We start from the raw sequence: 24,480 nt of genomic DNA, 5'->3' as shown, positions 1-24,480 counted from the left end.
TGTTTGCGAATGATTGGACAGTAAAACAGGGAAGCAGCTAATTGATCCCTCGAGAGTTTTCCTCTGTTGTTAACCTTCTAGGATGCATTGTTTCAGCACGAGAAAGAATGTAATGATCTGTAGATTGCTAAGTCGAGGTCAATTGATTGGATACTTAACTGTTATTGATACTTATGACTGGTAAATATTTCGTAGTAAAAATGTAAATATAACGAATTTATAAAACAGAGACGTTTGTGTTCAGAGCTAAGTTACAAAGGTTGTCAATAACATTTAAACTTCCTTGGGGACACTGTGTTTGGTGAAGTTATGTAGTCAAAATGCTTATTATTTATCTTCAAAACTTTTTAATTTAAAAATCATTAATGTAAATTGATTCATTGCCTTGGGTTAAAAACAAAGCTGATCCACTCCATAAACATGAGACTGTTTAAACCACATGCGAAGAAGCATAACGCATGTATGATACAATTACGCCTGAAAGTATGCATTATGTAGAACACAATAGCGTTACATACGTTATTTCTTAAAACGCTTGCATTTATTTGAAAACGAAAACGCTTCACGCGGTAAAAACAGAATAAAATGTATTAAACCAATTTTAACGGCCTAACCGTAATGCTTATGGGCAGTAAGTAGCGGATCTAACGACGGGCGGAGTAGCAAGGAATCGTCCTCGGGGCCTCTTATGTTCCGTGTTGGGAAGACCGCTGAAGGAAAGCAGGAAAGACACACGATGTACTGATGTGCAGGGCTCCCAGTGCAGCTAGTAAAATTTGAAATTCCCCGCACAGAAGCGGCAACAGCGTAGCAGCAGTAACCGTTATTGTGAAAATTCATTATCGGCTCCTATATTCAGGCTCAGGCTATATGCTATGCAACCCCAAGACTATACAACAAATTTGCATTTTGCATTTGCATACCAAAACATTCCAAATGGTGTAAATATTGCAACATGAATATGATATTTACTTAGCTGTTAAAAATACACAAATATTTTCTTTCTTCATACATCAACCACCATCTTAACGTTTGGGTTATCCACGTAAATCACTAATGGATGCTATTCCATTCAGTATTTTATTTTATTTCGTACTCTTACCAGCTAAAAGAAATGCACTTATCAGATCGGGGATGACTCCATCCCAAAAACTATCGCAAGTTGTTTGTTACGCTTTCGTTTACGACTCCAAACGAACGATGCAACCCGAACGACCGATCCCTGCACTCCCGAGATGGCCAACATTAAGCTCTGGTTTCGGATTGGGGCCCGGTGTCGCATCAGTACGTTGTCGTTTGGCTTTTCGCCCTAACATTACCTAACACCATAAACGTCATTGTTCAGTCTCGTAAGTCTTAGGATTAGCAACGTTGGCGGAGGAGGGGGGTGTAACGCCAATCGGTTGGGCAACCTCAGCCACCAATCGGAAGACCTACAAAATATCGTTTGGTCAACTAAAGTACTAAAATGGAGTGTTTCTCCCTCTATCTATTTCAATCGGCAAATGGATGCGTTTTTTGTTTGTTGTATACGCGAGATTCAGATACTCATGACCGGAATGAATGACCAAGTCAACGGGTCATCAGTCTTGGGTTGCAGCCCCATTCGACACAACGTTCAGTATGAAGTGGTCGTTGGGACCGCTGCCAATCAGCAGACTAATAGTAGAAAAATCGGTATGGCGAAGGGTTGCTGAAGGATGCATAATTGTTATAGTTCGGATAGGCAGAAGCCGCATTGACAACTGGTGCCGGATTGTACAGTGCTCGCTGAGGATAATCGTACTGCTGAAAGGGGCTCTGAGCGATGGGTTGCTGCAGCTGTGCCTGCTGATATCCTCCGTACAGATTGTATGGATTATACTGGGCGGATTGCAATGCTGCCATCTGGTAAGCGGTCAAAGCGTTTAGGGTGGATTGGTACGGGTAACTGTAAGGCGTCCAGCTGTAGTATGGGATGATTGGCGTGTACACGGGGTAGGCACTCTGACTAACACCATAATCGGACATGTAAGGAACGGTCTGCTGTAGGTACGATGCCGGCTGATAAGCTCCCAGCGATTGTGGTGTGGCACTCGGGATTGGAGTTGGACTTGGAGCCGTCTTCAGCCGCAGGTTGGCTAAGAATTTCTCCGTGTCGAAGTTGGCCATCGCTTGCTGACGGTTATCTTCGATCTCTGCCTCAATCTCTTTCGGTGCTACACGTGCCTCAAAGTCTGGTCCAACGAGTACACCACCAGCAGCAGCTTCATCTCCAGCAGCAATCAGTCCGTACTTGCCCTTCGTAAGCACCTTCTTGTTGACCGATATTGGCAGTCCCAAATTGCCCAGCTCACTCGGTTTAATGCCAGCGATGGCAGTCGCCACTGGACGAGCTACTGCAAGACCACCGTCTCCAACGACGGCCGTTGCAACTGGTTTGGAAGACGCAACACCTCCCTCACCAGCAATGGCAAGACCTGGAAAGACAAATTGAGTTATGATCGTACGTACTTTGAAGTATCGAACTTCAACTTTATGTCAACCCATACTCACCCACTGGCTTTGCTTCAGCAATTGACGATTCCTTTTCCTGTGTGTCAACCTGCACCGAGTCCCCACTAGAGTTATCTTCCCCAACGCTCTCCTCCTCCTCCTTCTTCTTGTTTTCCTCCTTGCCCTTATACCCTGGGAATGATGTGATCTTGCTTGAGGAGGTCTTCTTCTTTTGTGGATCGCTAGCCGATGAAGTTTCGTAGTTGGCTGTCAAAGCGGATACTTATGAATCATTAGAGTTGACAACGGAAAACTCTTCTCGACAGAGCGTTAGCGTAAAACTAAAGTCTCTGTATGGAATACTCACAGTCAAACAGGAACCGAATCGCGTCCTGATCGTCATCCGCCTGCTGGATATGGGCCAGCTTTTGGGCGGCAACACCCAGCTTCTCCAGATTATCCGTGTAAACCTTTCGCTGGTCGGGAGATAGCTTTCCCGTCTTTTTCACAGTTTCTTGTAGCGAAACAAGCGATGCAGCTGCATTTTGAATTTTCAGCAGGTAGTCTCCAAAGGATTGATCCGAACCCTTCAGATCCTCCTCGCTCGCGTCCAATGTTTGCTCGTTCGACACCTGCTTCACCGGTGACGGATCATCTGCCACTTGATGCACCTTCAGCTCCATGTCTTCATCGTCACCACGCAGAATCTTGCTCACTACAGTACCGTCACTGTTTTTGCGTATTTCCAGTATCTGTCCACGAGCACCTCCGTAGAACGGGAGCTTTAGCACGTCGGTTGCGGTTCGATGTTCCGGGCTGTTTGAAATGAAAAAAAAAAAACACGGTTGAAGAAAAGAAAGACATAATTAGCTATGGGGACTAATCAACGATCTACGGCACGATCGCGTTACAGTAACCTTGACAACGAAACCACGCTGGCAGGAGCTCTTCTTTGTCGTCAAGGTTACGTCTATCCGATGTGTTTCTTTTACCTATCAGGATGGACACAGGAAACGGGAGGTTTTGAAGGGACGGGTTGTGAACAGGAATTGATGGTGCAGACTGTAGGCGACATGCATACTAACTACGAAGGATCTAGTGCATTTCTTTTGCGAAGAAGCAAAAGACAAGAAAGTAATAGAATAGTGATGGCGAGACTGTCTATTTATGTACAGTATGAATATTATATTTATATTTATACACAATTGCTGATGGTAGACCGAAGACGAAGGTCCCAACCAAATCCTCTTAAGCAGCGATCGGATATGATGTTGTGAAGCAATGATTATGAGTAATATATACAAATACACACGCAGGAATGAGTGGCGATGCGATGAATGGATGTTTATTTTGATAGGCAGTTTATTTGATTCTATTTTTGCTGTAAAAATTGGCACATTTACTTCACATAATCGACAATCAGATCGGCCTGTGCGTGGGCTCGTCCATTTGCACCGACGATAGCGACCGACTGCGGTCGAAAGAGAATCTTCGATCTGCTGCCCTGCTTCAGGATGGCATGTGAGACGGGCGTAGAGATGGCCGTACCTCCATTGCCGGAGATCGCCTTAGACGAGGGTTCCAGTATAAGGGATGCTTCTTCACGATTATCCGTCATCGGGAAACCATAGAATGGGTAGTACTCGGAGACAGTCGGTGCGACCGGCACACGTCCTATCACTGGTGCATCAGCAGTTGTTGAGCCGGTCGCAGTTACTACAACTGGGTTAGGATTGTTTGCTGGTTCAAGCCGTTGACTCTTTTTCTGTTCTGGGAGCAGAATCTGCTGTGGAGAGCTTTTTGGAGACTGTTCCAAAGCTTCCAGCGAGTACTTTTGCACCTTAAACTGACCATCAGCTTGTTGAAGAGCCTGTACGAAGGGTGCATTCATAACTCGCTTGGGTTTTTTACCCTGAACAGGTTTATTCCTTGCTGGTTTTTTGCTTGTCATTTTTTCCTGTAACTTCTCTGGAGATTTGTCCTGCATCCCTGTACTCGGAATTATACCCTGTTCGTGATTTACCGTCCCAGGGGTATATAATCCCTTTAGGAAAGGCACTGACACTGGTATAAGGCTGTACTGCCGACCCGCGATCGAATAACCTGGTGCAGGATAGTGATATGGTGCTGCTGGAAGCCGGTCAGCCGGTGGATAGGGGAAGAAGCTTTCGTAGAGGAGAAGGAAAAACGAGGATAGAACGATAGATGAGTCGCGTTGTTGGCAGTATATTACAGGCTTGAATCTTTCGGTTTCTTCTCACCATTCGTTAGGCACCGCAAGCACGCAGAAGAAAGTCGAGAGGTTATCTAAAGCATCTCCAAAGTAAAGCGTCAAATTCCTATCAAGCGATTTCTATGGTAAGTTGCGGCCATCTCCATCCTTAGTTGTTAGTAGAAGCAGGAAACACTTACTTCATGCTGTCACACATTTCGTTAGTTTTCACATAGGGTTTGTTTATATTTAGTTAACAACACAATGTAAAAATATTAATATTTAGTTAAGTTCTAAGAAAGTTTCGTATCTCAAAAAATATTCTGATATAAATTGTAAATTCGCTTCATAACATAACATCACTTAAACACGTCTAATAAAGCAAGAACACAATTTTGTCATAAATAAAATTTTTGTCACTTTATTGTGTTCCAAAAAGTAGGGTTTCTAAAAATTCTTATGCACTAAAGGGTATCGCTAACACAATGCACAGCTGTATTAGGTGATCATGAAGAAATCATGGAAGTTTAACACTTTCCATCTTAGTCATTCGTATGAAATTCGTCGTTTGCAGCCTTCATGCGGCATCTCCTATGCCGTGAGTTTCATGGCAAGTTAATTTTCCTTTGCTTCCGAGGTTTTGCAATGAGGAGATTTGTACAATCATATTTACATCAATCACTCTTCAAATAGGAGGGATTTACACTGTTCGTCGATCATGTCCGGTAGTAAACGACAGGACCGCTAGCCACCAGCACTGCATCCAGCGGAAGACTTCGCTTGGTAGCATTTATTGTCTTTGCTAGATCGACAGTTTCCGGTACAGCGTACACTTTCGCACCCGGTCCAGCAATCGTGAGACTACGGGGATGTGTGATGGCCGTTCCGTTAGGACCAACAATAGCCGTACCACCGCTTCCTGCCGTTGCTACACCACCCGGTCCAGCAATCGCAATACCTCCCTGGCGCACGCGAAGACGTTGAATGATCAGTCCACTTCCAGGATCAGCCTGCTTGGTAGCAAAGATGCCGAACGGTCCTTTATCTTGCGCCGGAAGATCCTCCTCCCCGGTCAAAGGTTTCTCTTTGAGATCTTTTAGATCTTGCAGTACCTCGGATGTGGCAGATTCCGGTAACTCTGTGCTCGGAGTTGTCGAGAGAATGTTGAACCGGTGCGTAAAATTGTTGAACACGTTCGAGATGTTGAAGCTCTTGCCGGCCACCTTCTGAAGCATCACCAACTCAATGTCCGGTTCAGTTTCGTCCTCTTCTTCGCCTGACGACGAGTCAGTCTTTACTGGCCCACCCATAAACTTATCGTTTGTAATAGCTGGCGTATCGGAGACACCTTCTATTGCAGCATTCTGCTTCTCGTCCTCGTCCTCCTCGTAGTCCACCGCTTCTGCAATCTCTTCCAGTAGTTCCTCTTCGAGCTTGGTGCTCTGCACTGCATCGGCAACCTCAGCAACATCTTCCATCACACCTTTCGGTTTCTTTACTGCAGCGGATCGTTTCCCTTCTACATCGAGTGCCTTTCCGCGCAACTGTACCGGTGTAAACGATCCGAAGTTGATAGTGCTCGGAATGAAACGGATTTCGTTCGATCGCCCGTCGGCCGCCGGTACACTGATCGGTAAGATGTAGATCTGGTTCGGGGTGCGAAGTTCTTTACTAGCCCGTACCATCGGTGACTCCAGCGGGATCAACCGAAATGCACGCGGTGTGGCGAGACTTGGAAGTTGCAGATATGGCGCTGGGTAGAAGAACGTTTGAGCATGGAACGGGTTCGGTGCGATACCTTTAGAAGCTTTCTGATGCGATGGAACGGTTTTAATTTGTGCTACCGAGGGTGGGAAATAAGCTGGCCGTGGATAGAAATATCCCGCCGTATCCTGCCCACTTCGAGGGAAAGCTACGTCCACCTTCTTCTTGTATCCCATCGCAATATTGATGCGCTCGATTTCGCGCAAGATGCGATCCGTTTCCTCGATCGAACCGCGTTGGTTCGTTAGCAAGGGTTCGAGGGCGCGCGATTCTGCTGGCACCAGTCGAATCACCTGTTTCTCGATCCTGCGAAATTGAAACGAAACAAAAACGTAATATTAACGATTGCCAGATCGGAATGGGCTGTCGTAAAAGTGGTGCAAAACGAGTGAAAAGCAGTGAGGTAGTGAGCAGACCAGAACGACAGGAGAGCGTTTTTGGTTGAGGAAGGTTTGAGAACGTGAATTGTGAGGAGCAAGAAAAATGGAGGGCAATTTCGAAAACAATGTCACGGAGAAGGATGAAAGATTTCGCCAAATAGATTCGTTTGGACGAAGGGTGAGAAGATAGTAGAAAAAAGTGGTTAATTAATTCATTCCAACCAATTATGATAATGCCCAACGATAAGTAACTGCGTTCGTTCTGTGACGGAGTGCTAGTTTACCTTGTTGAATATTAATTTTCATTCGAGATTTTAGTTTTTTTGGTGCAGAGTAAGAAGTTATAATTTTGCGCTGAATAGCTTAATTTTATCTAGATCTTGAGTGGACATTTGATTCCAGGTTTTTTTGTGTGTGACTTGAACAAATAAATAAAAGCAATAAAATAAAGCTAGCCCACCGTCAAAGTAGAGCGCAAAAGGAATGCATTTTATTGTTAAAATGAAGGAAACAATAGCAAAACATTATACATAGAGCAGGAAAAAGAAAAAAAAAACATAATTAGGAGCAGTTACGAAAGATATCAAAATAAAGATATTAGAATTAATATTGAGATCAGTAAACATACCTGTACATGTTTTGTTTGGTTACTAGAAGCTACGCTGGTGTTATTTCTGAGCTTTTGGTTTATTATGGCCGCGCTTAAGAGTTAGGTCCTCCACTGCCTGTTATCGCCCGCCATCTCACGCACATTCGTTGTTCACCGAGGTAGAGGTAGTATTCACCACAGTCACCAACAATTGGCTAAACACATACAACAGCACTGCCGATAGCGTTATGGTCTCGCAGCAAATAATTAATCTAACAGCCAAAGTATCACGAACTTTGCTCTTTGTAATAGAATTAAAAACGCATGTAAACTGTCAAGTTACGGAGAAGTCGCCACACTTGTTATGTATGAAACACGATCGCGATCTCACGATGGATTGATAACCGGTCACATGTGCGGACGAGCGTTTCTATGTTTCGTTTAATTGTTTCTTGTCGTGACCGGTTTTAATGCAGAATCATCATTCAGGCCTAAGGATTTTCGGACTGCACTTTCTGTGAACAACTCTGAACCACAAACGGTGCAATTAAACGTAACATAGGCGAGTTTGAACGTTCCTGGGGGAAAGATTTTAATTACACCAATGATATCAGTCATAAAATCAGTTCCAACAACCATTCAAGCTCACTCCCGGCGTCTGCGTCAGTTCGAATTCTCCATTACACCGTACGAGAAGCAAAGTTGTCACGATGGTACTACTAGGGACTTTTCAGTTATCAACAGTGCATCCCCCGTGTATCACATTGAACAACGTTTGCCTGAAGAGATGCTTTAACAATAAAACAAAACACATCACAAAAAAAACCTACCTGACCACGGATGGAACAGGCAGCAAGAGTGAGCCGGTTTAAGCGCACTACGCCGTCAGAGCTATGTTAGAGGCAGCATTAGCAAACAGTTAGAGCACAACCCCGGGTTAGATATAAAAAAACAAGCATAAGTAGCGTTAGTTGAACCAAAAGGAAGCAAAACAACGAACCACAAGAGCGAATCAGCTGGAAACAAGATACAGTGGTGATGGCTACCGGAGTTCGCTAACAAGCGCTACAAGAGCTGTTTGGGGCGCTAAAGAGCACCCTCCAGGCGAGGCAAAGCACGGGCATAAATGTGCGTCGGGTCGGTCTCTTCGCGATCGATTGCTGGAAGATGCTTCGCTTAGGTACAGTTATCTAACTGGTCCAGCGAGCAGCAGAACTTGGGCAGAAGTGTTCCACACACGCATCAAGCACGCAACGATTGGCAAAGGGTGATCGAAAGGTGCAAAAATGATGAAGCGAGTGCTATGACGAGACCTGGCATCGTTACAGGTTGTCTCAAGACGGGGTAGTGGCGACATAGAATGCATCCTTCGCTAATAATCTTCTTTTAGCGAAGAGGTCAATGCTTTTTATGCAAAAAAATTGATCCTCCCTGTATACACAAATTAATGAGTAGGAAAAGAATGTTTGTATTTTAACTATTTCGAAATTACAAACAAACAAGTGTATAATTCTGTTGTATGCGCCTCCACACATCCAAGGAATTCTCATTGTCGCGCCTTCAGATAGGTAATACGCTTAACACCATGAATAAGGTAATAAAAAATGTTATTCTGCTCTGGAGATCGCTCTACAACTGATTCATAGGGAGAAGTTATGCATAATGAATAATGAATTTTAGGAATTCAAGACTAAAGTAGTTGTTGAGATGCAAAATACATAAATCCAATAAAATCCAATAAAATTCGAATCATTTCACACTAGGTAGATAAATATGTGTTCGATCATTGCAATAACCGCAAATAAAATAAGACCACCAGCTATTCAACATCAGCTAAAACTTGGATCATGAAGATAATCTTCAACAAAACTACTTAGTTTTTATGTACAATTTACTTGAACATTTTGAGTACATGATTCTGTCATAAAATGGATCATGAAATCGATTTTTAGTTGGTATTTTCAATTCTGATGAAAATGTGGCTAAAACGCATAATAAAATAAAATAAGATCATTCATCAATTTTCACAAATCCAAACAAAAACTTCTTTACAGTTTTGGACATTAGGCAACATTTGACTATATATGCTGTGCTATGGATAGTTCAGTTGCAGATGATTATTCTACCAATGTTTGATAAAATTATACTTAGTAGAAGTATCAAAATTAGCTTTTTGAAAACCGGACTTAAAAACGGTATTGTATTGTTAGCGGTTATTGTATTGTGAACAAGGACGACAGGCCAGTTGTCTTAGTACTAATAAATGCACCAATGTTCAAAATATTCGTAACACTGTGAGTGAAAATTTTGTTAAGAAGCCCAAATTAAATATCATTGCATATTACGCAGATTTTTCTACGCTAAATTTTATTCAGCTTATCCTCAATATTGATTGATTCTGGCACAATACAGTGTCATGTATAATTTTCTACAACATGATTTTCTATGTTCTGTTTTGTTGTTGTTGGTGTTTCTATTATCTGCATGGATATGGATAGATGAGGCTAGCAATTTCAAAGTATTTTTACCAAAGGTATCATATTCTTCAAGGTTGTAAACTATTCTACACAAAGCAAATAATTAAATACTGATTGATAGAGCCATCAATTCCATACAAATAGCTTCCTTATTGTAAATGGCTCAATCAGAAGCGCGCCAGTATGATTCTTCCGATGAGAATGCCTATTTTTTTAATCACAGCCTTCGCTATCTTTCAGATCATCAAAAATGGGAAAATCTGGGAGGAACAAATTTAGCAACCTTCAAACGCGAATAGTTCCTTATCGCGTGCCCTCGCATCTCACCAACAACCACAAACAGAATAAAGCTCAAACCGAAAGGAAAAGTTTGAGCATTGTTCGCTCCCCGGTTTGGGCAGCACAGCTCGTTAATCGTGGAGGCAACCATCCATTTGTAGATGGCGTTGGCCGATAAACGGTTCTTCACCCATTCATCATACGTTCTAAACACACATTTGGCGAGCTGGGCGACGAACGAACCGACAGCCACAGTCCACCCTCCAACGGTATCGTTTTAATGAAACCAATCTTTCCTCTCCCCCAAGTTGGGGCACGATTCGAGCAGACCTCCCCGAGGATGAAAGGCGCTTGGAGCTTCAAAATGCTTCCTCCACGGACAGATTACCCTACTGCTGATTAACGGTTATTAAAGGCACGGATGGGTACGGTGAGATTTGCAAAGTCACGAAGCGTGGACTACCACCGCGCACATCGAATGATAGACGGCGAACCCGAACCATGGACATATTATTATACTCACGACAAATAGAAATTAGCAAAGAAGCAGAAGAAAACGAAGCCAAATTCTGAAAAGGAAATATTTTTGCGCCACCGGGCGCTTCAGAAAACGCCCGATACCGGTGTATTGGCGGCACAGACAATCGAGCAAGAAAGAAAGATGTTCAGCAAGAGAGATACGCTAGAACAAAATAGATACGTTACAGTAGTAGTACATGTAGTATGGAAGCTTAAAGTCTAAACACATCCAATTACGAAACAGAAAGAACGATCAGAACACGCAGCCACGATCATTTCGCTACGATCCCGATTCGCTACGCCGTTTTGTATCGGTGCAGTGCTTTGCTGTGGGCGTTCTAATCGACAGTGAAAATTAAAAGAAAACTATAGAGAAGAAAATCTCAAACCTAAAGTAGAAGAAAACCACAGAAAACAAAACAAAAACAACAAAAAGATCTAATAATAGGAAAGGGATTGGGGAAAAGATTGCCTGATTTTGCTCATCACATCGCTTTCTTTCGTAACTTAATCACACGCACCATTATGGAAGCAAAAAAAAAAAACAAAATTTAGTAGAAAAGGAAAAGCATGAAAACGTGCTTGGAAGGGACTGGGAATTGGGGACGTGGCAGCAGGTCGTTCACAACGATCCAGCCGACAGTGCAGATCGTTTTGGAATAAAGTTTTTTTTTTTTGTAATGTAAATTTACGGGCCGTCTTCGTGTTCCCTTGCGTTCCGTTCGGTTTTCTTTTCCATTTTTTCCCTCCATGCATGAGTTCTGTCTGCTTTTTTGTGTGTCTTCTCTTGCGTCTTCAAATATCATTTTCTTAACCACACACAGCATGCTAATATGGCGTTCTGTTTTTTTTTTTTTTTAGTAGTTTGTCTTGAGAAATTCGAATTGAAAACGAAGAACAACAGGTAACGAAGTCACTGGCAAAACTTACTGTATCGCCTGTGGACGGCATTGTATGCTAAGCAGGGACGTCGCGAAAGTTAACACCTGTGAAGTGAGAAGAAAGAAACATGGAAACATATGATTAAAACTGCTTGTTGCTTGCTTAAAGATGTTTTTGGTTTAGTGAAGCAAAAGCACGCGCATGGCTAAAATTTTCTTGTGGAATGTGACGAGTGTTGTTGCGGAGGAATGCCGAACCATTCTTCTAGTAGCATTCTGGATTTTGTTATTTGTTGCGAAAGTAAAACAAATTCCCCAAATAGCTTTAGGCACACGGGCACGAGCGATGAATAATGCATGCTGAATTCGTGGACAATCAAATAGCCGCTTGATAATAAAACTTTCAACGACAGTAAATCCAAAGGACGGCAAATAATTATCGCTTAACGAAAGACTTGAGGCGAGTAAGTATACGCGACGAACCCGATAGAAGCGTTAAAATCACACCATTACCAAAGAACATCACGTACCACCGATAACGGAACACTGTTCATCATACAGATGACGATTCAATCTTACCCTTGGTACCAATTCTACAATCGTTTTGCTATCGTGTTTGCTGCTTCTGCATTTCAAACGCAATCATCTGGGAGAGGTCAAACGTTTAACTGACTCCACAAGTTAAACCACATTTCGTAAGACTTTACGAGCACCTTAGCAACACCTTCAGGCAAGCTCTTCATCCACCTAGTTGGTCAAGGATTTGCTAATCTTTTTCATGTTTCACCAGCCAGCAATCCATTTGGTGGTATTAACGGTAGATACAGTGGGTAGAGAGATAGAAGTAGAAATTCCGGAAAATCGGCGCATCATGGCCAGACTACCCCCCATGAAGAGTTGCGAACAGAGTTAGCTAGCGAGCAAACATGCTTTCGTTAACCGCTACCGTCCACTATGTGAACCGTGGTGATGGTGGTGGTGATAAAATAAAAGAACAAATGTTGCCAAAGCATTCCAAATGAGGAAGAAGGGAAATAACCTTTAAAGCGTCTGGATGCCCGATCCCAGCTAGCCTTAGGTGTCGAGAGGGTCGACGGGTTTATGGTGGGTGAGGACGAGTATTCCAAGAGCTAAAATATGCGAATTTGTTTTATAAGAAGGACAAGTTTTGCTTGTTTCTTTGCTTTACTAAAGGTTCTTGATCTTTTTGCTAAGGAGTGTTTTGTATGGTGAAATTTTGTTGCAAATTAAACAATAAAGTCATCTACCTCTACCTGTCAGCTCAATGAACTCATATTCGAGATTGATTGGTTGATTGAAAGCTTTCTCCTTCCTCGTTTGTTTTTTCGGATGATTTATATGTCTCTTTGCCCAAAATTGAGAACTCCATTCCTACATTCTCTGGCAACGTAAGAATTGAACCATAAAAGTGGACGCTTAACGAGGCAATAAATTTTGCACAAGAACAAATTTATTCGCACCACAACACGCTGTTGACAAGTGTTGAAACGGTGACTCCAGAACAAAGGATTGCATGTTGAGCAGGAAAGCAAGCGATGAACCCGCGTTCCCCGCGTACTGACATTACACTCTCGATCTCGATTATGAGTGGTACACAATTTTTCTTGTAGATCACATCACAACCGTTCGCACTGCTGCTGGTCTCCTTATCTTCTGACCATCGTAATCAGATCCACATGCTAACGCTACTCTCGACATACCAAAAAAACACCAAAGCAACGGGAAGAAGTTAAATAAAAGCCCTACATGGGCTGCGGTTTCCTTGCCGTTCGGTTTAACGCTACAGCAAACCTCCACAAAAACATCACCCGGGAACATAACTCTTCGCACCGTAATTACAACACAAATTGCCTTCTCACTTATCGATCCATTAGGCCCACTAATGTCCATTAAACCGTAAGGCAGCAGCACACCGATTGCGAGCTGCTGCTGATGCTGAGGTCCGATCTGATTACAATCAGCAGGCGCAAAGCGTAAGGAAAGACAAATATCAACGTGCCTAAAAGTCTCCTCCCTTTTCCGGAGCCAGCCCGTATGTGTGTACAGACGAGAATCGACGGACGAGTGTGTTCTTGACGCCACCCCTGAGGGAGGGAAAAAGTCCACTGCGTCCACCTGTGTGTGAGTGCGTTTTGTAGCTACCAAGAAGAAAAAACAAAAAACCTCGGGAAGCATGTTGAAACTGTTCTTTCGCTGTGGTTAATTTATCGCAGAACATCAAGAGGCCAAAGAACTGCGTCGCCGTTGCAATTAAGAGTCACCCGGTGGATGCGTCTGTGGACGTCTGTCGGTTGTTGCAACACGTCAAACGTTAAGCGTTAAGTGATGCAGCGAAAAGGTAACGTTGGTAAGAATTTTCTACGACTACAAAAGCTCAACCAAGCTACGGAAAAAAAAATTATTCTACAGATTTACTGTTTTGCTGTTCAACCGCTGCTGCGCTGATTAAAACATTTCGCTGTCACGCAAACGCTTTTCCGTGCTGAATGATGACCCCCTGTCAAACCTGTCATGAGCTGCGGCTAACCATCATTTGTAACCGGTCAGCATTGATTAGCTAAATTGCGCAAGCTGCTGCTGAGCATCCAGCGCTCGCAGTACTTAGCGATTTGGGTGAAGACGTTCCCGATAGGTTCGTTCGTTCGTTAGCTGCTTTTGACAGTGACAGCTACTATAAAGCCTTTTCTGGACCACTCGGCAATGGACACGCAAACACGCTGTCGAGTGCAAATAGCTAGCATGGTACACTATATCCATTTATCCTGTCTAGTCAGTCGTAATTTTCTACACTGGCTTAACACCAAAATGTCTTCATTCGTTCCTGTCAGCAGGAAGCACCCGTAGCAAGCGATAGCTATAGTGATGATTCACATGTTTCAGCAAATGTTTCGTTGGCAAATCGGTTGTCAGTGAGCATTTGCGGGTAAGTTCTGCATCTGCTAAAGCGATAATCACGCTCAATGATTGGATGCGTAATTGCATAGAATCAACAGAAATTTGTTCTCATGCATCTTTATGCAACATTGTGGTAAGATAGAATGAATAGTAAGGGGTTTACTGAAGTACCATCTGTTTATCTATTCTATTATCTATTATCAGTATCAAAAATGGTTACGTGAAGTAAAAAATACGACTTTTTTATATTTTGTTAAAGAAATCTTTTAGTAATAATTAACAAATTATTATCTATTCAATCAGACTTGTTCGCTATGCCATCAAAGGGCTAGAATAAAAGGAAAATATTATAAAAGCTTAAGAAAAAACCGCAAAACATAGCTTTAGATCAGAACAAACGAGCTTTAGAAACTCAAGACAAGATGAGAAAAAGCTTGCATTTTAATGGTGCCAAAACAGGACAACTCAGCGTAATCAACAGTAATCAATGAAGTTCATTAGTTATGTAGTTATTCCTTATCCCAATAAAATAAACCCTGTTGTTCTTTTTTTCAGCGTTTCAACGAACCATGCTCAATCGCATTTTAATGGGCACGTACTTCAATGAAAGAATGCCAACATGGGATCCATCTGTATCGTCACAGGATTCCTTTGACCTTGATACCATTGCCAATTCCAGAATGGTCATCCTTGCTTCTCACGAACGATCTTACGATAAAGCGAAAGGAGGAAGTCATTTACTACAGAATACAAAACTAGAACAAAACAACAGAGAATAATCATGTGTAAGCTACGTATCTTCTTAAGATATGAGTCCACTTATCGTTTTCAGATAGATTTTTTCTACTGCACAAAGAAAAGAAAAACCTGTTCCTTATCGTCTGCAAAGCAGACGGTCTTTAGACTTCCCGGTAGTTCAGTAGCTATGGTTAACGATGAAAGACGCTGATTATCCATCCATCGATAATGGATTTCATCGCCAATGTATAAAATGATTAATGGGAATCGATTTATGGCGCCCGGTAGTCGTATAAAAACCTCACCAAAGCTCAAAAGGATTGGAGATGGAGATGAGATGACAAGGATTTGTTTGAAAAAAGCTTATTTGTTGTTCAAATAGAAGAAGAAGAACTTCCCAAGAAACTACTTCCCATGTTTTTCGCAATAGAAAAAGAAAATGAATGACGTCTATTAAAAAGCCTAATTTTATATTGATTCTTAACAGACAACACATTTTTAAACCTCCTTTTAAATCAATGTTTCTGTACAAAAAAAATCTATACCCACAATGCAAAACTTTGAACAAGTAATTAAGCATGCAAATCCTTTCCCACACCGCGAAAGTGTGAACGCCAATCAAAGAGCTGGGAGAATGTTTAACCTCTAAATGAGTGTTTAAACGAAAGAGCCACCCCCAAAACTTAACATCATCAAATTACCGTATTCGCTCAAACCATTCGCGTAAGTAAGCCACAAAGCCAGTGGGAGGGAACTTTCTCTCACCTTTGCGTAAAATCCAGACAATAAGAAAACGGGCCCACCCCAGCCTAATGAATCGCCTCCTCTAATCAATCTCATCGCAAGCCTCCCCGTGCGCGGCACCGCAACGGATAACGATCGTTTAATTAATCGTATCTGGATCGCCGCCTGCCAATCTTCCCGGTACAAAAGTAATGCAAAAAATCAGCCAAGAAAGATACCGTTGTATGTTTGGATGCCTTCAGCAACATCAAGACTAGACCAGCCGGTAGAGAACCGGTTTTTCATCCTCCTGTGACGTATGCTATTCGGTAAGCAGTTAAAATGTTAACATCATCCCACCGCCAAATTCTAGGTTGATAGGATTATCATAATCATCAAGGAAGGCCTCTGCAAACGAGTATTGTCTATACGGTTTTTTTTCTAAAACTTCCCTCCAATGACCAGTCCATTGACCTATTGCTTTCCAGGAAAATTCCCCCGACCGCGATGGAGGTCGTTATGTTGTGCGTAAAACTTTTTACTGCCAATGTCTTATTTCGAGCTCGCAGGATCACAGAACAAAAAGCAAACCACGGAATGCACTGTTTCTCCTCAGTAAGATCTGGTTTTGCTGTTTCGCCTAGACCGATGCGATCTTTCGTTTCTTTTATTTTCAACGATCAAAGACTGGAGTGATCATCTTCCCAAGTATCCCGTGCCGATTGATCATTTGCCATTTTTTCGATCTGGTTTTCTCTTTCGTAACATAGTTTTGTTTTTGATGAAATAATGCTTCGTTGCGTATTAAAGGAAAGGGGGAGCTGTGAGAGCACAATCGAAGAAACAGACGGTGGAGGCTGCAGGCTTCCCATAATACCCGCAATTGGGAATGTTGAAGTAAAGTTTGCGTTTTGCGTTCACGAAGAATGGCGAAGAGCGAAGATAATTGGCGGCATAGCCATACCACCCTACGAGAGGTTGTTGTCTCCACGGTTTGGCTTCTGGTAGGGAATGTTTTCTGCACACCAACGCCCGCAGTTGGCCGCTTAAAAGATGCATATCATAACCTTCATGGGTAAGGAAAGAAAACCCATGGCACGCTGCCTCGGATGCGAGGTGGGAAAATTATTTTTCTGGCTCACATTATCATACCTGTGCCAGCGGACGCACCACATTATCGTTTTCAACATCATTTCGCTCATCATTACTGCATACAAAACCACCAACTGGATCACCAACAGCACTTGTGATTGAAAACACGGCAATCACAATCGTTGTACACATTCATTTGCAATTTTATTTCCTTCTCTGTTGCTCTTTTTTCCCCGCCGACAGGAGGATCCCACGTCTTCCCGTGATGAAAAACGGCTCCGTAATATCTTCACGGTCAACACGACGATTCGCCGATTTCTGACGATAGACGAGTGCAGTTTTGCTGAGGTGGGTACCAACCAATGGCACCTTTATGTGTCTGATTTGTACCGATTACTGTAACCGTTTCTTGTGTGTGTGTTTATGTACAAATTCCAGGGCACATATCGATCAGGTTGGTGGGTTAGGAGATCAACAAATTGAAGCAAACGATGGCATAGAAGACACTGGAGGTACCACTTTGACCTATTTATTGTGAAGATGAGAAGCTTGTCTGTGACGGTAGATTTAAAAAAAATAAAAGTAGCATAAAGCTAGTAAAATTTACATTTTTTATCTTAGTGTACACTTCTAACGATCGAGCCTATTTAACCCGGATATAAAGATGTGCTCAAAACATTTAATGTTTTCTATCCAATTTATGCCACATTTTCTGTAAAAACAACGTATTTGCTTTAAGGAACATGTAAAGTCGTTGAAACTTAGTTCAAAAATGCAATTCGAAAAAAGCCATTATAAAGGATAATTAAGTGAATAGATTTTACTTCACTACAAACAGCCATCAAACTTGTGGCAAGATGCATTCTTATCCATCTCCTTGCAAAAATGTGTCCTAATGAAGGCGGCAACGAAATCTCTTTATTACTCTCCATTAAAAATCAATCTCCTTTGAGCAATACAGCCTGACCGTTCTTGTATATGAATGAAAAAATTAATATCCTCTGGATATCATTCTTCGCAAAAAAAGTCCTCATCAAATGCTTAATCGTACACGAAAAAAACTTTTACTGTCTACCTTCTAGGTATTTTTTTTTATAAAGTCTCCCAACATCTTTCATTTCCCAACGTGTTTCCATAGTGTGATTGACCTTCATTTACGATAAGCCGGGCAGCAGTTGTCATAATGCGTCCTAATGACCCATCCCGTCGGGTGTTGGGGTTTCACATTTCCTCTATGTGTTGTTTCTGTTTCGAGCGGTGTAAGCGACCGCTACGGTGTAAGAGAACCAGATCACCCACCATGTATGGGACGTTCGGAGCGACGTCCCAGGCAATGCAAATATTTTTGCAACCGACCAGAATGCACCATACCGGGATGCAGAGTATTGTGCTTCAGTGCATTAACTCAACGAAAAGCCCGGTAACAGTGGGCGGTAAAGAACGACGCTAATGACCAAACACGGTGTGCGATGGTTGCCCCTGAAGGCACTGCCAAGGTCATAGGAACGTTCGTCGCTTGCGCGGCTAAGTGACACTGTTCAATGTCAATGTTCGCGACAACCGATGAGTCGCTTTTTGTTTGCGGAGATTGTGTTTTTATACTTCAGTAGTAGTGTTCATTAAAAAAAGGGAGCATATAAAGAAGCAATATTAATATATTCCCTCAGCCGTGTCATCGCTTGTGATGATCCAATTTACAGCGTGCTCCAATTATTAACGTGCGTCAGCTAGAGACGATAATTATTAAGTGTCACCAATGTAACGATGGTTCGCAGCATCACAAGGGAGAAAAATGGAAGCAAGTTCCTTTCGATCCTTTAATGGTCTTACTACTACCTTAGGGCGTAATCGGTAGTTTCGCAAATGATTATGCAATTTATATTGCACCTTAACATACACTTTAATTAGTACGTTACAGCCGTTCAATTCCTGCTTGGCTTGAGCACTTGGAAATCATAGTAGAGTCTATTTAGGACGCCAAGATGGAAGAAGAATTGCATTTTAATGAGCTTTAGCGAACATGGTGGTCTTTCTCAACTGTAGATCACTTCTCAAAAGCTCCTACGAATGGTTCGAGAATAGCGCCCGTCTTAAGCTTCCCACTTTGGGGTGAGTGAACAGCTGATTGATTTCAATTATCACCGCACATCCCTGCTCATATTTCATAGTGCAAAGTAACACCGACAAATTGCACCCTAGCCGCACACGATCCCGCGCAGGGAATATTTTGTTTATTAGGACGGAAACAATCACGTATGAAAGGATCTTGCGCGATGAAAATAAGCGTGTCAGTGCATGTGAAAGGGTTCTTTGCGCTCCGGAACGAACGCCTGGCTACCCATAATTAGCATTAATGTAATTACATTTTCTTGCTTCACACTTGGGTCGGTGAGCGCTTTTTACGTGCGCCAGCTAAGAGCTGGAATGAATGATCGAGCTTGTCATAGGGGATGCAGGAAATGACGCTACAACGGAGCATGTGATTGCCATTGGTACATCAGTTGGTGTTTTCTTTTGGTTGGTTTCTACCTTTCTCAAGTGCTTGACTGTTGCTTCGCATAGTAAGAATATTGCCAACTTTTACCCCTTCGCCAGATGACTCAAGACTGGAATTGGTTGGCTATCGTTTGGCAACTAATTTACGTGCACAAAGCTACGCCAAAAGAAACCTACCCACTTTGAGGCACGCCAACAGGGATTCACACTCGGAGTTTTTGTATGCAAATTGATTCTAATTTGGTTACCCTCAATTATTGCTAGTCGGAGTGGAAGAGACCCGCGGACGCAGGCCAATATGTTTCAGTTTGCATATCATATATCGATGGGGAGGTGTCTCCGGCATCACCTATTGACGTATTTACGTAGCCATAGTTCCAGCTAGAAGCAAGAATTTATTTGTGTTCCATCGACACAAGAAGAAAGTGTGTCGAAACGGGCTTACAGGTGAAAATATTTGCACTGGTTTGTTTGATGTGTTCTTTCAGCGTGTAGCACTTTGCTCGGCAGCTCTTCTGAAGTACACCTAAAAGTGTTTACTTTCAGTCGGGATTTTTTTCTTTACTTTCAATTAGTAAACATCGGAGAACAAAGGTGAAAAGGCAAAGTAAGCCGCTCGTTCAATTCATCACGAAGAATCCAAATTATTTAATTAATTTCAAAAGCATGGAACCTGGTGAGAATATTTTCCAGCAGAGCGAATCCACCCCAAGTAGATTAATCTACTTCCAATAATGCTTAATAATCTTTCCGCAGCTTAGATTAAACTGTCTGCAAGTAGCATACTCTAAAGTAAGTCAATAGAATCATCGTTGGAATGATCGCTGCTGGTGGAAGAATAATCGTATCAGAATGTTCCATGAGATAGTTTTTTTGTTCGGATATTTTTATCTAATTAAATTCCATTAAACAGAATAAACCCAACGAAAATGCGCAACGCAAAACAACAGATGGTTAGTTTTAGATTTTTCGTTCGGCTTTACTACGAATGGGAATGCTGAGAAAGAAAGAGATCTTCTTTTGATGATAATTTTGGTGGCACAAACGTCATACCTTTACTTTGCAAAACATGAGCAACTATTTTAAGTAAATGTTCATAAGTATATTGTATAAGTAAATTTTAAAATAAAAAAAGTACAAGGACTACAGTCTACAGAGCCTTGGTATAAGAAATGTAAATTTTACTCATCTTTTGTGATAAGCTTCCCTTCCTGAAAACAAGAATAATACAAAATATGTCAACGCATCGAATAAAATTATTCGTGTTTTCAAAACACATTAAAAATAAGTTTCACTTAGTCAAAAACAATTTAAAAATAGCAAATATGTCAAAATAACATGATGAAAATAAGTACTCTTTAAATAAATAAGCGTCTTTCTTGAAGCCCTTGTTTTCCAAATTGTCTCAAAACAGCTTCCATGCGATGCTTTTCACACTGGCCTCAGGGATCATGAACTTGAACTTGAACCTCGTTCGCTTTATCTCATCACCTACCGTACTACATGACATTCGAAGAGATGCGAGCAAACCTCGACAAACGATAACAGTGAAACATAATTACGAAACCACAATCAATTCCATACGTAACGGTAAACGTGGAGACTTTCTTCTTCTCACTGCACGTAAGCACACGTCGCCCCAGTACGTCGATCGATCGCCAACGTAATCGATCACCGGCAAACAACCAGAAAGGAGGACACACGTACGGAGCAAATGCTGTGTGCAGAATATCAAACAGACAGAGGGCGAAAGAAAATTTGATCTGCTCAATGGCCCACACTGACGCGTGTTAAGCCAAAGCAGTGGAAGTGAAGTGGAGAATTCTTTCTTGCAGAATTTTCGATTTGGTCTACCACGCTTCCGGAAGTAGTTCGTAATGAAGACGAAACAAATTGGATGTTCATAGAGAGAGAGAGAGAAATATTAGCAAAAAACCAATTCTTACCGCTAAAAGTAACTTCATGATGAATGCGTTTGGTTGTGCGTCCGCTGCAAAAACAGATTCTTCAGCTAACGAGAAAGGGGGGTTGGTTTTTCTTTAACCTGCCCTTAATTTATACTGCTCACAACAGAACACTTTAGCGCAACACTACACAGCCTGTTTTCGCTCGGGGTTTTCTTCGGCTCGCGAGGAACAATATTTTCCAACTTAAACAATTGCCACAAAATTGCAGCGTGCAGGAAGTTCGGGGTGAAATGTTTTCGAAATTTTCGATTTCCTTTCTACGCCGTTTTGTTGCTGTTTGCTTTCGCTTCTCTGCTTGGGGTTTTGCAGCTAGAACACACTAGTACACATACACAAAATCACTCCCAAGAGCGCACACACGCACGCGGTTTTTTTGGAAACACTGACGCACTGCTTCACTGCTCGAACGCGGCACTTGTTCCCCACTTTCTTGTAGCACCCCAAAGGCAAGCTACCCTTTGGTCAGAAGTAGATCGCAGACGAAAACCGCGTAAGATGCTTCTTCCCCGACTGCTGCAATGAAACTGTGCGCTCGGCCGGGAATGTAAGCTGGTTTTATGTTTTCTTTTGCGTCGCGCCCCAAACTGTAGCAACCACCCCAGGAACCCCAGACCTGTTGGCCTGTTGGTGCAACACAACAGAAGCGGGAACAGCTATCACAATCAAGTGAGAAGGAGAAAGAAAACACGAGGGGAGAAGGAATGAAAGCTCACGTTTCCCTTACCACCACGATCGGGCGATATCAAGAGCAGCTTGGCGATCGTGTGTACTTATGGAAAGAGGGACTCGAGATGGGAATGGAAAGCAAGGCGTGTATCGAAGGGTTGGAAAAGAAGCTCCAACGCTGCTGAGCACTATTTTCCTCCCATGTACGCAGACGACGAACCCCTATGTAGAACGGTTCGCTTGCCTGTAGTGGTGTGCGACCGTTCCTCAAAGAAGGTGAAGAGGCTCCCGTGGGATGTAAGCTCCAACTGCACGAGACCGGAATAATCGGACATATCGGCTCGGATATGGGGAGAAATTTTTCAAGAACCAGTCGAGGGAACCGTATGGGAGCACCGTCTAGCTGATGTGTGTGGTGCAAAAAATCTTGTTTGTTAGATAACAAAGTCCGGTGTGACTCTGGAATCGAACCAGCAATCCAGTTTTTAAATGATTCATTTTTATGAGGCAGAAAATTGCTTTAAGAATCATAGAAATTAATTGCAGCGTTTCCTTACTTTTGTCTTCCACAGCTTTAGAGTGGTAGAATCTTGCTTTAGAGAACCAACTGGCTTAATTGGTCGAACGGGAAATTATGAGTCAAAGGTGCCATAAAAACAATACTTTAAGCGCCACTGTTTCAAAGCTCGTTGTTTGTGGTTGCTTAAAATCTGCCAGCAAGAAATGGCTTTCTCATCCACTTTTTCTGGGTTTTTATATGAAGCAATAAAACAATAAAGCAGTTTGCCAATTCATTGCGAATGGAAAACACGCCCGACGCTTTAGGTGCCGTTCATCCATAATTCATTCCCACTCTTTTTTTATCAGAACGTCATTTTATTTATTTTACTTTTCTTCTATATATCATCCTCTTTCACACACCCTTTGCTCGTCTTTGTTCTTTACTTTTACATTTCCTCACTCTCTCTTCGGTAAGAATTTCCACCTTCAGTCACAACCATAACCGGCATTGACAAGGCTAGATTTATAAGATTCGCAATCAAAAGACTTCACCGCCGCCGGGCAAGCGACGAACCCGCTAACTGCAGCGCAACGCTTCGCAACGCGGTACCAAAACGGGGTCAGATGAAACATCGGGGTGTATGTTGCATGCATCTGCCTTATGTAGCGTGACATAATTGAAATTATGTTGCCAGCGTGTGTGTGCTTTTATCGAGAAGAAAGTTTAAGACTAAGAACACACCAAAGCTAATATTTTTATTTATTTTTCACCCCAACGCTCGGGGCTCGGGGATAAATTTTACGACTTGATTAGCGCCCAAACAGGGATCATCTGCACCTGGGATCCAGCCTAATAAATACATTGCGTTGCTACAGAAACGCTCTTGTCTGGCTGATCCGATCCGGTGTGAATAAAGCTTTACCACTATCGGGTGTGCCATAAAATAGAACATTTTGGTGATGGTTTCCCGCCGTGCAAATGCTGACGAATGTCAGCATCGCGGCAAATAGCAACGGAATGTGATCCAGACGGATACGGATCGCTACCATCTTACTAAAATTTCACCGCAAGCATCAAGAACGAACAACCTGTGGAAACGATTCACCATCATCTACGAAGATTTCGATTCGCTTCTTTTATTTACCCATTTTGTGTGTGGCGGTTTGGTGGTTGACCATCACTTTTTTATTGATCGACACTAATCCAGAGGCTTAGTCAAGAGGACCCAAAGCTGGAAAGGTTTCTGTATGGGATGAGCGTCGTATGTAAATTGGATCTCCCGACAAATCTTGGGCTCAGATGGATCGTAGATGGTTGTTTTATTTAAGCTATTTCTTCTTTAGTAAAGTATAAAAACTGGTTGAAGCCTGCTGATAGGAAAAGCTTACTGGTAGAACACTTATTATGGCTGGGCCCGGTTGGTTCCGTTTCGTAAGGGTGAAGTTGAATAAAATTACACAGCTATTGATGCTTTTAATTGATGATCTTTAATCGATCATTTTGGAGCAACGAAACACTACTTTATCGCTGTCGTTTTTCCCATCATGCAAACGAAAAACGGGCTTTTTGAATGTAATTAAATCAAGCAAGATTTTAAAGGCAGATGAAAGTAACATAACCGTGAGTGCTTTATCTAGCACGAACATCATTTTCCCAAAGCAAAATAATCTTTTCTTTCGCTGCATAAAGCTCTCCTGGGCGCGGGATGAAAATGCAAATGTGTGTACGTTCTTAGAGGGTCTCGCAGCATTTTACCACGTATTTATGCGTATTTTACCAACTTCAGACGCAGCTAAAATACTGC

The 24,480-nt window shown here is 42.3% G+C and overlaps 4 protein-coding genes across 5 annotated transcripts in view; 1 reads left to right on the top strand and 3 right to left on the bottom strand.

Annotated features, from left to right (window-relative positions):
* LOC126563291 (40S ribosomal protein S24) overlaps positions 1-24,480 on the top strand; it is a 478,430-nt gene that overhangs the window by 141,644 nt on the left and 312,306 nt on the right. The window lies entirely within an intron of this gene.
* Positions 1-24,480, bottom strand: part of LOC126563401 (U6 snRNA-associated Sm-like protein LSm2) — a 507,910-nt gene that overhangs the window by 171,307 nt on the left and 312,123 nt on the right. The gene's annotated exons all lie outside the window — the stretch shown is intronic.
* The window catches only part of LOC126561488 (uncharacterized), a 581,387-nt gene that overhangs the window by 402,610 nt on the left and 154,297 nt on the right, over positions 1-24,480 (bottom strand). The window lies entirely within an intron of this gene.
* Positions 1,590-21,505, bottom strand: LOC126561715 (uncharacterized). The gene is made up of 6 exons (XM_050218021.1): positions 21,488-21,505; positions 11,626-11,681; positions 3,879-4,640; positions 2,843-3,291; positions 2,536-2,757; positions 1,590-2,459 (listed from the first exon to the last, which is right to left on the bottom strand). Exons 1-6 carry the CDS (start codon positions 21,503-21,505, stop codon positions 1,660-1,662), a joined length of 2,307 nt encoding a protein of 768 aa, XP_050073978.1. The 3' UTR covers positions 1,590-1,659.

The sequence above is a fragment of the Anopheles maculipalpis genome, chromosome 3RL (genome assembly GCF_943734695.1).
Source record: "Anopheles maculipalpis chromosome 3RL, idAnoMacuDA_375_x, whole genome shotgun sequence".
NCBI classification, from domain to species: Eukaryota; Metazoa; Arthropoda; class Insecta; order Diptera; family Culicidae; genus Anopheles; species Anopheles maculipalpis.
The sequence above is the reverse complement of the archived record's forward strand: the minus strand, read 5'-3'. Positions and strand labels throughout refer to the sequence as shown.